Source organism: Phoxinus phoxinus (assembly GCF_949152265.1).
Source record: "Phoxinus phoxinus genome assembly, chromosome: 7".
Classification (NCBI taxonomy): Eukaryota; Metazoa; Chordata; class Actinopteri; order Cypriniformes; family Leuciscidae; genus Phoxinus; species Phoxinus phoxinus.
The window spans coordinates 981409-998657 of NC_136882.1; the positions used below are offsets into that span (position 1 = coordinate 981409).

Here is a 17249-nt window from a genome sequence, read left to right on the forward strand (position 1 = left end):
GGTGTGAGAGAAACATCACTTCACAGAGAAACCAGACATTACACAGAAGACAGAGCAGAGGAGTTAGCCTACCGTTTAGCAAGCTCATATTCCTTAGCCTCAAAGTACAGCTTGGCAAACAGAAACGCTTTCCCTGACTTCTGCAAGACACAAAACAGGTTATTCACAATTAAACAATATCTGTGTAATAATGTATATATGAATTGTATACCATATAATATTCAGCTTAAAACTTTAACTCTGTAAACCCCAAAGCTGAAAGTAATTAACTGTATAGAGCAGAGGAAACTATTATACTTCAATGAAATTGAAATGAATGAACCTCAATGAGTATTTAGAACAGAGTTCATGAATCTGGCACATCTGATGAATGTGTTTCTGGAAAAGCTGCTGGAACTCAAGGTTCGGTGCACTTAATGAGAAATACTGAGCGAGATCACTCATACTATTTGATTGCATTCAACACGGTCTAGGTGGGGCTCAGTTCCCATCATGCACTGCGACTCAAATGGATAATTCCGGGTTCGTACACATTTCTACCAATACTTTTCCATGACTTTTGAGGCAAATATTCATTACCTAACGTTCCATGAAACATCAGTGTATGCAAAATAATATAGATTAAATAAATAAATAAATAGATAAAAAGTAACACGAGAATGAACTTCATTGGTTCTTGCACGACAAGTGAACATGCTTGAGCTTCCGTTTAACTGATGTGTGAGTTGATCAAATTTATATGTGAATAAAAGCCTAAATTCAATCAAGTCATCATCTCCTGAGTTATGAACAGACACACACAATGGTACCAAGCAAGACACCGAAAAATGAAAATTCTGTCACCATTTACTAGGGCTGTAAACGATTAATCGCGATTAATCGAGTTCAAGATAAAAGTTTGTGTTTACATAATATATGTGTGTGTGTTGTGTATAATTATTTTGTATACTGTATATAAATACACACACATGCATGTACTGTATATATTTAAGAAAAAAATTGTTATTTATATATAAAATAGTTATATTTATACTGTATATAATATAAATCATATAAATTATATTATATAAATGCAAATATTTCTCAAATATATAGATGCATGAGTGTGTATTTATATATACAAAATAATTATACACAATACACACACATATATTATGTAAACACAAACTTTTATTTTGGATTCGATTAATCGCGATTAATCGTTTACAGCCCTACCATTTACTCTCCCTCATGTCGTTCCAAACCCATATGACTTTCGTTCATCTTCAGAACACAAAGAAACTTCAGCTACACAACTGAAACTTCAGCTACTTCAAAAAGTTCAAGAGGAGATCATAAAACTAATCCATGAAATGCATCAAAGAATAAACTTAAAACATGCAACCGGTTAAAAATATTTACACACCATTAATTTACTCTGAATGTGACAAAAATACACGCAAATCCGACCCAAATATTTAATGTCACATTTGTTAACATCTATTTGCATTAGTTTATATCCAGCTGGTCACTTATGCATTCATAAGCCGGTGAAGTTGCATAATTAGGCTAAGCTAGTGCTAGTGACGCGAGAAAGCAAATTGTTCATGCAGCCGACAGAAATATAAACAAATTAGAAACAGATTTGATTTCAGTTCTTTCCAATACATATTTAGTTAATTTGATTAAATAATCATCAAGTGTTCTAAAATGGAAGCAAATAAAGTGAGAGACTATACATGCATTATACATTCATGTAATTACTTTTTGTTTCAGTTTGAATGCATGTCTTTTATTTACTTAAATATTTATTAATATATTGATTTCATTTAGCACATTTTCATGGTTCAGTAATTTTTTATTTTTTTTACAAAATGTTAAAATTTGTATTCAAGTTCTCCAAATGTGGTTTAATGCGAATACCAAAGGATCTGATGCTTTTAGGTTTTCTCTCATACAAAGGAGTAAATTGTGGGTTGAAGACTAGAATAGACTGGATTGGTTTTATTTGCCTCTATGTGACAGCATATTGGAGTGAAAGCTTCAATCGTCTATTTTGAAGGGAAGGTTTATTGGCTTCAATCTACGAACTTTGCACTGGCGAAGTTCTAAATGCTCCCAAGGCAAGTCGTAAGCCCTGATAATGTACTGAGTCATATATTATGCTTCCAGAGTCCAGACGGGAACAAATTAGTGTTCTATAGAGTCTCAAAAGAACAATGTAATCTGCTCCCCATTTTGTTTTTGCCAACTTTCATTATATTCATAGCTTTAAGACACTTGTTTTTTAGTGATTTCTAATGAGGAATGAAAGCCATTTTGTTGTCAAATAGAAGACCCAAGTACTTGATTTCCTTAACAACATTAATCGGTTCTCTATTAATGAGGAGTTCTGGATCATGATGAAGGATCTCTGGATACAGAAGTGGGTACAGACTGTTTTTGATTTAGAGAACTTGAATCCATTTTCAACTGACCACTGATATATTTTCTGAATGCATAACTGCAGTTGCCTTTCATGTTCTTCCCTCTATAACAGACACCGAGATCATCCACATATAGGCTGCAGAATATATTATATTCTCAATGCTGTTTATTTTAATGCTGAAAAGAGTGACAGAGAGAATGCTTCCCTGAGGAACTCCAAGTTCTTGTTTGTGAATATCCGACAAGGTGTTTCCTACTTTAAAATATCTGCTAGCCAAAACATTTGAAATGAAGATGAGTAATCATCCTCTGAAACCCATGTGGTCAAGATCTTTCAAGATCCCATATCTCCATGTTGTATCATATGCTTTTTCCAAGTCAAAAAAGACAGCGGCAACTTGAACTTTTCTAATGAAACCATCTCTGATATAAGTCTCCAGTCGGATGAATTGATCAACAGTGCACTTTCCTCATCTAAAGCCACATCGATAATCACTTATTTCTTTCTTCGATTGCAGTGTCCAAACAGGTCGATTATTTACCATTCTCTCCATTACAGAGGCAACTGGTAAGAGCGATTGGTTGATAGTTATTTGATCTGTATGGTGTTTTCCTGGTTTAGGTATTGGGATTACGGTTGCTTCTTTCCAGGAGGGAGGTATTTGTCCAGAAGACCAGACAAAATTGAAGTTATCCAAAAGAAGAGATACTAGGCTATACTTTGGGGTAATGCTTTAAGAATTGATAATGAATTTTGTCTGGACCAACAGCAGTGTCATGTGAACATTTTAAAGAGTGTATTAATTCTTCCATCTTGAAAGGTTGATTATATACTTCTTTGTTGTCTGAACAGAAGTTCACGTTTTTCCTTTCCTGCTGTGATCGTATTAACTGGAATTCAGGGAGGCATTTTTCTATTGACTAATTCTTTTCAAAAGATTCTGCTTATGTATTTGCTATATCCATTTCCTTTGTCTGAAGAATATCCTGTTCTCTTACGAGAGGTTCTCTCGTACTGCGTACTGAAAGTACGCACCGGGTAAAGTCTCTTTGCTCGAGATATTGAAGCCAAAATTTATCCTTAAATTTCTATATATTGTAAACGCAGTGCAGCAGCAGTCAGACCTAGAGCGGGCAATCTAGCGCGCTCATTGGCTGCTCCACGGCAACTGCTGCAGCCTACCACTGAGCCCCTAGCGTGACGTCACGCCCAATGAGCGTGACGTCACGCCTCACGCGGCAAAGCCCGCCGAAATGGGAGTGGCTTAGCGTATATAAGGGGCAGTCAGGCTGCTAAAAACTTGATTTTCATCTCTTCAGCGACGCTCTATGCTACGCTGACCTCTGAGAGAAGCCGCCGCCGTCGAATCCAGCAACCAGCCAGCTTAGGACAGCACCTGAGGAAGCCGGCCGTCTTCGCCACCTTCAGCCGTCCGTGCCAGCTACGCTATCCGGCGACAAGAGTATCCTTTCTATATTTACCTCTCCGTGAGCTCGCCACCGCGACTCACGTCCTAAAAGAGCAGGCGTTTGTACAAAAATGCCTCGTCTTTCCTGCGGTTCGTGCCGAACCGCGCTCAGCGACGGAGACTGCCACGTGATTTGCGCTCTTTGCCTGGGCCGAGACCACGCAGCCATCGCTCTCTCGACGGGTGGCTGCATCGAGTGTGATGAGATGGCGATTTCGACCCTGCGGGCTCGACTCGCCCTCTTCGACGTCGAGGCTGTCGCTCCGCCTCTCTCCAGTGGCCCGCGAAAGAAGAAGCGCCGTGCCCAGAGACTCCCGGAGCCCGTCGCTCGCGAACGCTCGCCGGAACCTTCCCCTCGAGCTTCGCGTTCCCCTTCGCCGCCCCCCCTTCCCGACGCGCAGATGACGGCTTCGGCCCTCACTGCCGTCGACACAGGGGACGAGGCGGGGGACGACGCCATCGACAGCTGTTCTCTCCTGGCGTCGGACAGTGAAGAGTGGTCTGGATCAGCACACTCCACCTCCTCTTCGACGCAGGAACCTGGCAAGGCCCGGTCTAATGTGGACGCCGAACTTATCCGCCTCCTCACCATGGCCGTTGACCAACTGGGCCTGGACTGGTCTCCACCGGAGGCGCCCGCGCCCAACAGGCTCGATGGGTGCTTTCTACCTAGCCGCCGCCTAGCGCCTGCCTCTAGGTCAGCACCCTTCCTGCCGGAGCTCCACGCCGAGCTCTCTAAATCGTGGAACGCTCCATTCTCCGCGAGACTCCGCTCCCCTGCTTCCTCGACTCTCTCCCAAGTGGACGGAGCCGTCGAAAAAGGCTACAACCGGATTCCCCCAGTGGAAGAGGCGGTCGCAGTGCACCTTTGCCCGCCATCACCAAAATGGCGCTCAAAGTCTGCCCTCCCGCTGAAAGCCTGCAGGACCACCTCAGCCCTTGACGGCCGCGCTTTCGCCGCCGCCGGACAAGCCGCTTCCGCCCTGCATTCTATGGCTGTCCTCCAGGCTGAACTCCTCCGCCGTTTGGACGAGAAACGCCCGGTTCAGGACATCGTGACGGATCTGCGCAGCGCGACGGATCTTTCCCTCCGCGCCACGAAATCCACAGCACAGGCAATGGGACGATGCATGGCTTCACTCACGGTAACGGAGAGGCACCTTTGGCTGACGCTCGCCGAGATGAGTGAGGCTGAACGCGCCGTGTTCCTCAACGCCCCGCTCTCCCCCGCCGGCCTCTTCGGCCCTGCGGTGACCGGGATTGTGGACAGGTTTTCTGAGGTACAGAAAACATCTCAAGCCATGAAGCTGTTCCTCCTACGACGCGTTAGCTCCGCTGCAGGCCGCTCCCAGAACCAGCCTCCTGCACGAAGCTCATCGCAACAGCGCCCATCGCAGCCTCCATCAACTTCGCAGCAGCGACAGGCCGGCCGCCCTCGATCGCGCTCAAACAGCCGTCACAGACCGCCTCCCCCCCGGGGACCGCGGCAGAAGATCGTGCTGAAGCCTGAGGCCGCGAAATCCTCCTAGCAACCGCGAAGAGGAAAAGATGCGCGAGTCCCGCCGCCGCCGCCGCCAGACCGCCATCAAAGTTAACCGCTCTGTCAGTCCCCTTAAACAAGGCTACTGCAGTTGTGTATTCAGCAGCCAACGAGCCACTCACAGTACACGCTCGCCTGCACACAAACGCCGTTTTCACGGCGACCCAGATAAATCACAAAAAGAGTGTAATGTCTGTACATGCGGCTCACGCCGATTGTGTTCTATGTGTAGAAAATGTGCCCACTCCAATGTGTTCACCCCTACACACAAGCACGTCCCCCATATTTGTCACAGAGCCCACTCACATAAAGCGGGCACGTACCGCTCGAGTGTTAAATGTAGGAATTGTGCCCACGTCCCAGTGCCCACACCTACAAAATGTCCGCTCTGCTGTACAGTTATCACGGGGGGCGAAACTAATAAAGCCAATAGGCCGTGTTTCAGATATAAGCGCTGCACGTGCTCACGAGCACGCGCGCTTACTGACGAACACTGTTCCCCCCATATCGCTCACAAGCACCGCTGTTCGCGCCACAGACTATTCTCCGTCCCTAGCGACCGAGTTACTGAATGTGAAACGGCAGGCTGCTGTAGCCAGCGAGCAGCATTACTCAGCAAACGAGGGCGCGCGCGCCGCGCTGATACCTCCGTTTCAGTTTCTCGAGCCCGCGCAGTGCGGCGCTCAGGACGCGGAGACCATTCTGCCCCTAGCTATGCGTGCGAAAGCATGGGAAGCGATCCCGGGCGTGTCAGAATGGGTGCTGAATGTTGTAAGACAGGGCTATACACTGCAGTTCGCTCGCCGTCCCCCGCGCTTCCGAGCCCGTACAGTGACGAGCGTGAACCCAGAAGTAGCACACCTACTTCGCGCAGAAATAGCAAAACTGTTATGCAAGGGGGCGATAGAGCCGGTACGTCCTTCTATGAGCGAGTCAGGCTTTTACAGCCGTTATTTTCTCGTGCCCAAGAAGGACGGAGCGCTCAGACCTATATTAGATCTGAGACATTTGAACAAAGCTCTTATGAAAAGACCGTTCAAAATGATCACGACCAGACAAATCCTCGCGCAAATTCGCCCGAGGGACTGGTTCATTTCTCTCGATCTGAAAGACGCGTACTTTCAGATTCAGATCATACCCCGTCACAGGCCATTCTTGAGATTCGCCTTCGACGGACAGGTATATCAGTACACCGTCCTGCCGTTCGGCCTGTCTTTAGCACCCCGTACATTTACGAAGTGCATGGACGCGGCGCTCGCTCCCCTGAGGCGTCAGGGGATGCGAATATTGAACTATCTGGACGACTGGCTGATTTTAGCACAATCAGAGGCGGAACTCGTGTCTCACAGAGCTGTGCTACTCAGTCATCTGGAAAACCTGGGTCTCACGGTCAATTGGACCAAGAGCTCACTGCTGCCCCGTCAGTCAGCTTCCTTTCTAGGAATACAGCTCGACTCGGTGGCAATGACGGCTCGCTTGTCAACACAGCGCGCGCGCAGTGTTCAGCGTCTGGCCGCATCTTTCCAGAAAGACAAAGTGTTTCCCCTGAAAACGTTTCAGAGATTGCTGGGCTTTATGGCTTCAGCCGCAGCAGTGCTCCGGCTAGGTCTATTGCGTATGCGCCCCCTGCAACGATGGCTCAACGCTCGTGTACATCACCGAGCCTGGGCTTCCGGCGGTTACCGAATCAGAGTGACTCAGAGCTGTGTTTCAGCTCTGCAGCCCTGGCTAGTGACCGACTGGTATCAGCGGGGAGTTATGATGGGAACTGTCTCGTACCGAAAAGTTATCTCGACGGACGCTTCCAACCTAGGTTGGGGCGGGATATTCGAGGGCAGACCGGTCTTTGGCCTATGGTCAGACACGGAGAAGCTCCTCCATATAAACTGTCTGGAGATGATAGCGGTCGAGTACACTGTGAAACACTTCCTCCCTTTTCTGCGGGGCCACCACGTACTGGTTCGAACGGACAACATGTCTGTGGTGTCGTACGTGAACCGCCAGGGTGGTGTCAGATCCAGGACACTCTGCGATCTGGCGGAACGCCTCCTCGTCTGGGCTCAGCACCACGTGCGCTCGTTCAGAGCCGCGCATGTGCCAGGACGCCTGAACGACGGACCGGACAGACTGTCCAGGAACAACATTCCCCTCGGGGAATGGTCCCTGCACCCTCAGTCAGTCCAGTTATTGTGGCACCGCTCCGGCAAGGCGAAAGTCGACCTATTTGCGTCGACAGACAACGCCCATTGCCCAAGATTCTTTTCGAAGAACGAGGACGCTCTGGCCCAGACATGGCCCAGATGCCCGTTATACGCGTTCCCTCCGGTCTCATTGTTACCACAAGTAATCAAGAGAATCAGGGAAATGCGTCACTCGGTGCTCCTCATAGCCCCCCGATGGGAGAACCAGACATGGTTCTCGGAGTTGGTGCGGCTGTCAGACTCAGCCCCATGGCCGATCCCGGTGAGGAAAGACCTCCTTTCCCAAGCCGGCGGGTCGATTTGGCATCCTCATCCAGAGCTATGGTCTCTGCATGCATGGATAATCAACGGGTACCCGTTGCTTTGCCAGAAGGGGTCGTGAACACGATCACGCAATCTAGAGCCCCCTCTACCAGGCGGCTTTATGCGTCTAAATGGTCGGTGTTTACTAAATGGTGCACGGACAAGGGCCTACAGCCACAAACGTGCGGAGTTTCGTGGGTGCTTTGCTTCCTTCAAGAGATGTTGGACAGGGGCAGGTCCCCCTCCACGCTCAAAGTATATGTCGCGGCCATCGCAACGTTCGCCGAGTCGACGCGCGGCCAGGCGATAGGAAGGAACGAGCTCATCATCCGCTTCCTTAGAGGAGCCAGGAGGATGAATCCCCCACGGCCCCCCCTCGGTTCCTATCTGGGATCTTTCCCTGGTCTTAGAGGCCTTGAAAGCACATCCCTTCGAACCGCTACACTCTGTGGATTTGAAGTACCTCGCGCTCAAAACCGTGTTTCTGATCGCTCTTGCATCAGTTAAACGTGTGGGTGACTTACACGCGCTCTCTGTGAGCGCTACGTGCCTCGAGTTTGGACCTAATGACTCTAAAGTCATCCTTAAACCGAGACATGGCTATGTCCCCAAAGCGATCAGTACCCCGTTCAGAGCACAGATCATTTCACTCTCAGCTTTGCCGGCATCAGGCAACGAGGTCGACGCGAACCTCCTTTGTCCTGTCAGAGCGCTGAGAATTAACGTCACGCGCTCCGCCGCCTTCAGGCGCTCGGAGCAGCTTTTTGTTTCGTTCGGTGGGCGCACCAAGGGTCTCGCCGCCTCGAAACACAGCTTATCCAGATGGATAGTGGACGCTATTGCTGCGGCTTACGCGTCAAAAGACCTGCAATGCCCCTTGGGCGTTAGGGCTCATTCCACCAGAGGCATGGCCTCTTCGTGGGCTTGGTCCAGCGGGATTTCTATTCATGACATTTGTACGGCGGCAGGCTGGGCCTCCCCGTCTACATTTGTTAGGTTCTACAACCTAGAAGTCCCCGCCTTGCAGGCTAGACTCCTCTCAGTCTAAAAAAAAAAAAAAGTCCTAGCGACTCACTTGTGAACTGCGCTACAAGGGTAGATGTGTTCAATATAGACCGGCGGCGCCGCTCTGTATGGATATCCCCTCATAAAGTGCTTATGTACAGGTGCGAGCCCACTCTGTTGGCCACCTAAATTCTCACTTATCCATGTCCCCCGGGGCGTCCCCCCCTGGGATTCATACAGTGACTGCTTAAGCGCACACGGCGTTTACAAGGGGTTCCCGGTGCGTACTTTCAGTACGCAGTACGAGAGAACCTCTCGTAAGAGAACGTACTCGGTTACCTAACGTAACCTCGGTTCTCTCTAGAAGAGGGAGCGAGTACTGCGTTCCCTGCCGTGTCGCGCTACGAGCTCATTTCGCTTCAGCGATCAAAATCAAGTGTTTAGCAGCCTGACTGCCCCTTATATACGCTAAGCCACTCCCATTTCGGCGGGCTTTGCCGCGTGAGGGCGTGACGTCACGCTAGGGGCTCAGTGGTAGGCTGCAGCAGTTGCCGCGGAGCAGCCAATGAGCGCGCTAGATTGCCCGCTCTAGGTCTGACTGCTGCTGCACTGCGTTTACAATATATAGAAATTTAAGGATAAATTTTGGCTTCAATATCTCGAGCAAAGAGACTTTACACGGTGCGTACTTTCAGTACGCAGTACTCGTTCCCTGTTCTAGAGAGAACCGAGGTTACGTTAGGTAACCGAGTACGTTTTTTAATATGTTGTATATGAGATCCATTTCCAGTGCCCTTCATTTTGCGAATCATGTTGATGGGAAATGACTTGCTGACGACACAGCTTAATGCTGATTGGTTTAAACAACCGTGATGTATTGTTCTCTTTTAAAATATTTGAATTTAAAACTCTGATTTCGTGTTTTTATGTGTATAAATTATGTGTGAGTATTCTCTCTGACACTGTGATCTGTATATGGGTTATTCATATTTTTTTTAATAGAAAGTGTCTTGTTCATTATATTTATTTTCTTATAAAAGCAACAGAACTTAAATTACATCCAGTTTATTAGCAGCACCGTGCACGAGCGTGAATCCCGCGATATCTCTGATCCACCGCGAGAGGAGAGAACTTGCCTGCACTCACTCCTCTCCTCACTCACTCACTCACAGCCCTCTTATATACTGTCTATGCTCACAGCTCAGGCGATCTCAACACTCAACACTCCTCTCCTCACTACAGCTCAGGCGAGACTAGGCGCATCTCAACAAGCCTGACCTGTCTCACCTCTGGCAGTCCGACACGTGTGTGTGTGTGTGTGTGTGTTAGGTATCGCTTTCATCCGAAATCCCGCGAATGAAAGTGAAAGTCGCCGCAGATGTTCAATAGACAATCATCATCATTAAAAGTAAAGAAACTAAATGATGTTATCAGTGCTGTTGTCCTCTCTCCTATTGAGGTCTTTGATTTTTAAATTAGCTATTGATCAATAAATTCCAGCTCATATTTGCATGTTTCGGTGACGTGAACTCCGTTAAATCTGCATAGCCTGTAGCGCAGGAACTGAAGGTCGGATTATCAGTTTTGCGGAGACAGAGACACATTATGTCACCATGTGTAAATAACATAGTTTTGATAAACCCGATATATCTGATCAGTAACGCATGAAGTGAACGGGTGTAACAGACCCAAAGACAACAGCTCTGAACTTCACTGAGGCGTTTCTGTCAAGAGAAGAGCGACGCCGACTGACTTTCAAACAATAAACTACTTAAGGAAAGTTAATTTAAATCACAATGAAGACATCGTCTTCTTATTCCTGACATCATCATCACTTACCTCTTTCTGAGAGGGAGACGAACTCTGAACTTTAGAAATATACCGCTCGACCTCCGCTTTATTCCTCCTCATGTCTGCGGTCACACACTCTCCGTCTCCGAGTCTGTGTCAGTCTCAGTCTGTGGTGATCAATGTCTGCGGTCACACACTCTCCGTCTCCGAGTCTGTGATGATCAGTGGCTGCTCGACACACGATCGCGATCACATAACTCAGGTAAACTTCAGGCGGAAGTGATCATCCCTATGCCCTTGAGGTGAGCACTTTGCAGGGAGCAGGGCACTCATTTCCTCATTATCTTCACCTGGAGTGTTCCGATGAAAACGCAGCACGGTGTCCATCAGCTGTTCTTACGACAGACATTTCTCTGCTGTTAACATAACTGTTGCAAATGAATATAGATTTTATATAAAAAAGTTTTTAAAATATGCAATATTATATAGGGGAGAGCGGGGCACAGCGTAGCGCTTTTTGACTTTCTCAGCTTGTGTAAATCCAGTTAGTGTTCCGAGTATTTATTTTTCCCCACATTAATTTCACACATGTCTAGTACAATTCTGTGGTTTTGTTTTATTAATACAGTGTATACTTGTTTTCTTGATATACTCCAAAAGAATGGAAGTGAAATGTGACAACATGCCCCATAGGGTTCATTGTGATATGACAGATTAAAATGTTATCTGATCTAAATCCAAGATGTTTAATTTCTAATGTATTTTTTAATCCTCCTGACTGTAGGGATCTCATGTGTGAATGTGTTTGTTGAAAGCCTCTACTGTAAAGAGGCCTGGGAGTTGAGCTCACGTGGGACAAGTAAATTCTCCCAATAATTTACAGGGTGGCGGTGTATAATTCGACCCGATTAAATCTATATGTGTACCGAGTTTCATATTATTACATGCAAACGTGTTTGATATATGGACCAAGTTTTCCGACCACGTTCAAGGGGGCGCTGTTGAGCTCCCCTGCCACGCCCGGGTACCAGCTTCAGGCCGGCCCTGATGGCCGCAGGTTCTGACCTGTGTGCAAAGTTTCAAGAGTTTTCGAGCACGTTAAGGGCCCCAAAAGTGCCCGAGAAGTTACACTAAAGGCCCGGTGCCTTTAGTTACACTAAAGGCACCGGGCTGGCGCTGCCACCGGCTTGGGCCCGTAATCGCTGCTTGCAGCTATATTTATTATTAGGGCCCAAGCCTAATATATATATAAAGCCGCCACCCCGTTGCCTTTCGGGTTCCTGTGCACGACGGGCAATAACGTAACCCCGCTTTGACTGTCGAGAAGAAGTCTGCTTTAGAGCTTGTTTCAGTGTGAGTCTTTCTGCTCCCCTCCAAACACACACAGAAAAGGGGGGGCTGTCTGTGTGTGTGCCCTCCCTCCCTCCCTCCCCCCACACACACACAGAGAGAGAATGGCAGGGGGAACTCTGTCAGAGAGAGACAAAACCACATTCAAACCAAAATATCTGACTTCCTGTTGGTCGGAGCTAATGACTGTAAATGAGAAAGTTGTCCGGATCGATAAGCACAATATACAGACCGAGTTTTGTGACTGTAGGTAAAAATAACCCCCCCACTTTAGTCAAAAGTATCTTGAAAGTAACACACTTCCTGCTGCCAGTTGGTGGCGCTATAACTTTGACTCACAATAGTCACATCCATGTGATCGCCATATTACAACAAACACACTGCTGAAGTTTCATCAAGATCAATAAATGTATGAAGACGTTATCACACATTGTGTATTTCTTTTCTCGCCATAAATTCGTTTCCTCGCCACGGCCAAACCATTCAAGATATCAAAAATTATTTTTCTAGGAGGAGTATATAAAATTCCAGGGGCATGCATTTTCATACAGCCCATAATAGCCGACTTCCTGTTGGACTGGCGTAAAACTTAGAGCACGAAAGTTGTTCGGACCGATGATATCTAAATGTGTACCGAGTTTCATACTTATTCATGCAAGCGTGTTTGATATATGGACAAGTGTTCGAATCCCATTCCAGGGGGCGCTGTCGAGCCCCCATGCCACGCCCAGGTACCAGCTTCAGCCCGGCCCTGATGGCCGCGGGTTCTGACCTGTGTGCAAAGTTTGAAGAGTTTTTGAGCACGTCAAGGGCCCCATAAGTGCCCGAGAAGTCGCACACAGCAGAGAAAGGGTTAAAATAAAGCCCCCCTCCTCTCACACACACAGACACTGAGAGAGACTGGCAAAATTCCCATCAAATCACATTCAAACCAAAATATCTGACTTCCTGTTGGTCGGAGCTAATGACTGTAAATTAGAAAGTTGTCCGGCTCGGGGAGATAAATATAAATACCGATTTTTGTTACTGTAGGTAAAACTAATACCCCATTTTTGACTAAAGGTGGCGCTACTGAGCCCCTTACCACGCCCGTTTCTGAAACTTTGCACAAGTGTACTAGGCAATAAATGTAAAGTGTCTGTCGAGTTTCATGCAATTTCAAGCATGCTAAGAGTCTCAAAAACTTTAAAAAAGAATATTAAAGTTTGCTGCGTTGCCATGGCAACAGTATTTAAGATATCAATAATCCTTTCACAGGTCTACATCTGCCGTGTGTTTACATTATACACATAAAGTTTGAAGCAAATCGGGTAAAAATAAGAGGGTGATTTTAAAGCATTTTGAAAGTGACACACTTCCTGCTGCCAGTTGGTGGCGCTATAACTTTGACTCACAATAGTCACATCCATGTGATCGGCCTCTTACGGCGAACACACTGCTGAAGTTTCATCAAGATCAGTTAATGTATGAGGATGTTATAACACACTTCCTGTTTTCAATATTCGCCATAAATTCGTTTCCTCGCCACGGCCAAACCGTTCGAGATATCAAAAATCCCCTGGCAATTTTTCATCCTCCATGTCTTGACTTCATGCACACCGAGTTTCGTGGTGATTGGTTGAATTTTCTAGGAGGAGTATTTTAAATTCCATTGCATGTGTTTTTTAAACTACGCCAAATAGCCGACTTCCTGTTGGGCTGGGGTAAAAAGTCAGAGCACGAAGGATATATGAACCGATGAGATCTATAAGTGTACCGAGTTTCATATTATTTCACGCAAGCGTGTTTGATTTATGGACCAAGTTTTCGGACCGCGTTCCAGGGGGCGCTGTCGAGCCCCCCTGCCACGCCCGGGTACCAGCTTCAGTCCGGCTCTAATGGCCGCGGGTTCTGACATTTGTGCAAAGTTTCAAGAGTTTTTGAGCACGTTAAGAGACCCAAAAGTGCCCGAATAGTCGTAAGAAAAATAATAATAAATATAGCTGCAAGCAGCGATTACGGGCCCAAGCCGGTGGCACCGCCACCCTGGTGCCTTTAGTTACACTAAAGGCACCGGGCTGGCGCTGCCACCGGCTTGGGCCCTCCATCGCTGCTTGCAGCTATATTTATTTATATATATATATATATATATATATATATATATAAAAAAAGCCGCCACCCCGTTGCCTTTCGGGTTCCTGTGCACGACGGGCAATAACGTAACCCCGCTTTGACTGTCGAGAAGAAGTCTGCTTTAGAGCTTGTATCAGTGTGAGTCTTTCTGCTCCCCTACAAACACACACAGAAAACGGGGGGGGGCTGTCTGTGTGTGTGCCCTCCCTCCCCCCCCCCCCCCCTCCCCCTCCTCCTCCAGTATCTCACTGGACTAACACACACACACACACACACACACAGAGAGAGAATGGCAGGGGGAACTCTGTCAGAGAGAGACAAAACCACATTCAAACCAAAATATCTGACTTCCTGTTGGTCGGAGCTAATGACTGTAAATGAGAAAGATGTCCGGATCGATAAGCACAATATACAGACCGAGTTTTGTGACTGTAGGTAAAAATAACCCCCCCACTTTAGTCAAAAGTATCTTGAAAGTAACACACTTCCTGCTGCCAGTTGGTGGCGCTATAACTTTGACTCACAATAGCCACATCCATGTGATCGCCCTCTTACAACAAACACACTGCTGAAGTTTCATCAAGATCAATAAATGTATGAAGACGTTATAACACATTGTGTTTTTCTTTTCTCGCCATAACTTTGTTTCCTCGCCACGGCCAAACCGTTCGAGATATCAAAAATCCGTCCGCAATTTAGCGTCCTCAATGTCTTTACTTCATGCTGACTGAGTTTGGTGGCGATAGGATAATTTTTCTTGGAGGAGTATATCAAATTCCAGGGGCATGCGTTTTCATACAACCCATAATAGCCGACTTCCTGTTGGACTGGCGTAAAACTTAGAGCACGAAAGTTGTTCGGCCTGATGATATCTAAATGTGTACCGAGTTTCATATTATTACATGCAAACGTGTTTGATATATGGACCAAGTTTTTCGGACCACGTTCAAGGGGGCGCTGTTGAGCTCCCCTGCCACGCCCGGGTACCAGCTTCAGTCCGGCTCTAATGGCCGCAGGTTCTGACCTGTGTGCAAAGTTTCAAGAGTTTTCGAGCACGTTAAGGGCCCCAAAAGTGCCCGAGAAGTCCCACACAGCAGAGAAAGGGTTAAAATAAAGCCCCCCTCCTCTCTCACACACACAGACACAGAGAGAGACTGGCAAAATTCCTATCAAATCACATTCAAACCAAAATATCTGACTTCCTGTTGGTCGGAGCTAATGACTGTAAATTAGAAAGTTGTCCGTCTCGGGGAGATAAATATAAATACCGATTTTTGTTACTGTAGGTAAAACTAATACCCCATTTTTGACTAAAGGTGGCGCTACTGAGCCCTTCCACCGCGCCCGTTTCTGAAACTTCACACATGCCTAGTACCTAATAAATCTGATATGCATGTTGAGTTTCATGCAATTTGAAGCATGTTAAGAGCCTCAAATGCACCCAAAAAGAATATTAAAGTTTGATGCGTTGCCATGGCAACAGTATTTAAGATATCAATAATCCTTTCACAGGTCTACATCTGCCGTGTGTTTACATTATACAGATGAAGTTTGAAGCAAATCGGGTAAAAATAAGAGGGTGATTTCAAAGCATTTTGAAAGTGACACACTTCCTGCTGCCAGTTGGTGGCGCTATAACTTTGACTCACAATAGTCACATCCATGTGATCGGCCTCTTACAACAAACACACTGCTGAAGTTTCATCAAGATCAGTTAATGTATGAGGATGTTATAACACACTTCCTGTTTCCAATATTCGCCATAAATTCGTTTCCTCGCCACGGCCAAACCGTTCGAGATATCAAAAATCCCCTCGCAATTTAGCATCCTCCATGTCTTGACTTCATGCACACCGAGTTTCGTGGTCATCCGATGAATTCTCTAGGACAAGTGTTTCAAATGCCAGAACATGCGTTTCCATCCAGCCCATAATAACCGACTTCCTGTTGGACTGGCGTAAAACTTAGAGCACGAAAGTTGTTCGGCCCGATGAGATCTATATGTGTACCGAGTTTCATATTATTACATGCAAGCGTGTTTGAGATATGGACATGTTTTTGAATCCCATTCCAGGGGGCGCTGGCGAGCCCCCCTGCCACGCCCGGGTCCCAGCTTCAGTCGGGCCCTGATGGCCGCAGGTTCTGACATTTGTGCAAAGTTTCAAGAGTTTTTGAGCACGTTAAGGCCCCCAAAAGTGCCCAAAAGGTAGTAAAATAATAATAATAATAATAATAATAAATAATAATCCGAAGAAAAACAATAGGGCCTTCGCCTTTTCAAGGCTTGGGCCCTAATAAATAATAATCCGAAGAAAAACAATAGGGCCTTCGCCTTTTCAAGGCTTGGGCCCTAATAATAATAAATAATAAAGAAGAATAATCCGAAGGAAAACAATAGGGCCTTCGCCTTTTCAAGGCTTGGGCCCTAATAATCCGGAGGAAAACAATAGGGCCTTCGCCTTTTCAAGGCTTGGGCCCTAAATATATATATATATATATATATATATATATATATATATATATATATATATATATATATATATATATATAAAAACGCCACCCCGGTGCCTTTAGGGTTCCTGTGCACGACGGGCAATAACGTAACTCCGCTTTGACTGTCGAGAAGAAGTCTGCTTTAGAGCTTGCATCAGTGTGGGTTCTGCAAAAGTGCGCATCGAGGGCACATATCAACCACAAAGTATGCGTGAGCACCCTTCTGAAACCTAAAATGAAAAATTAGACACCCTACAGTCTCATGGACTTAACGGTAACGGACACATGAAATCAGCAGCCATTGTAAGTACTCAAGACCAAAAATTCATATGAAGTGTGGTATATATATTCATTGAAATTACCATGATTTCAATGATTTACCATGATATACCACATTCTAGAATGATTTACCAGGATTCTAGCATGATTTACCTTGATTTACCACATTCTAGAATGATTTACCAGGATTCTAGCATGATTTACCTTATTTACTATGATTTTCCATGTTTCTAGCTTTAATAACCATGATTTACCACGTTGCTAGTAATTATGTGAAGCATCAGAACAAATGAAGTGATA

General features: G+C 46.3%; 1 protein-coding gene across 5 annotated transcripts in view; it reads right to left on the minus strand.

Annotated features, from left to right (window-relative positions):
* LOC307001475 (E3 SUMO-protein ligase RanBP2-like) overlaps window positions 1-11048 on the minus strand; it is a 57100-nt gene extending 46052 nt beyond the window's left edge. For all 5 annotated transcript variants that reach the window (XM_079617994.1, XM_079617993.1, XM_079617991.1 and 2 more), the window contains exons 1-2: window positions 10764-11048; window positions 73-140 (exon numbers count right to left, since the gene is read on the minus strand). In XM_079617994.1, coding sequence (XP_079474120.1) covers window positions 73-140; window positions 10764-10835 — 140 coding nt within the window. In that variant the 5' untranslated portion in view covers window positions 10836-11048. The remainder of the gene's footprint in view (window positions 1-72; window positions 141-10763) is intronic.
* Window positions 11049-17249: the final 6201 nt, after the last annotated feature.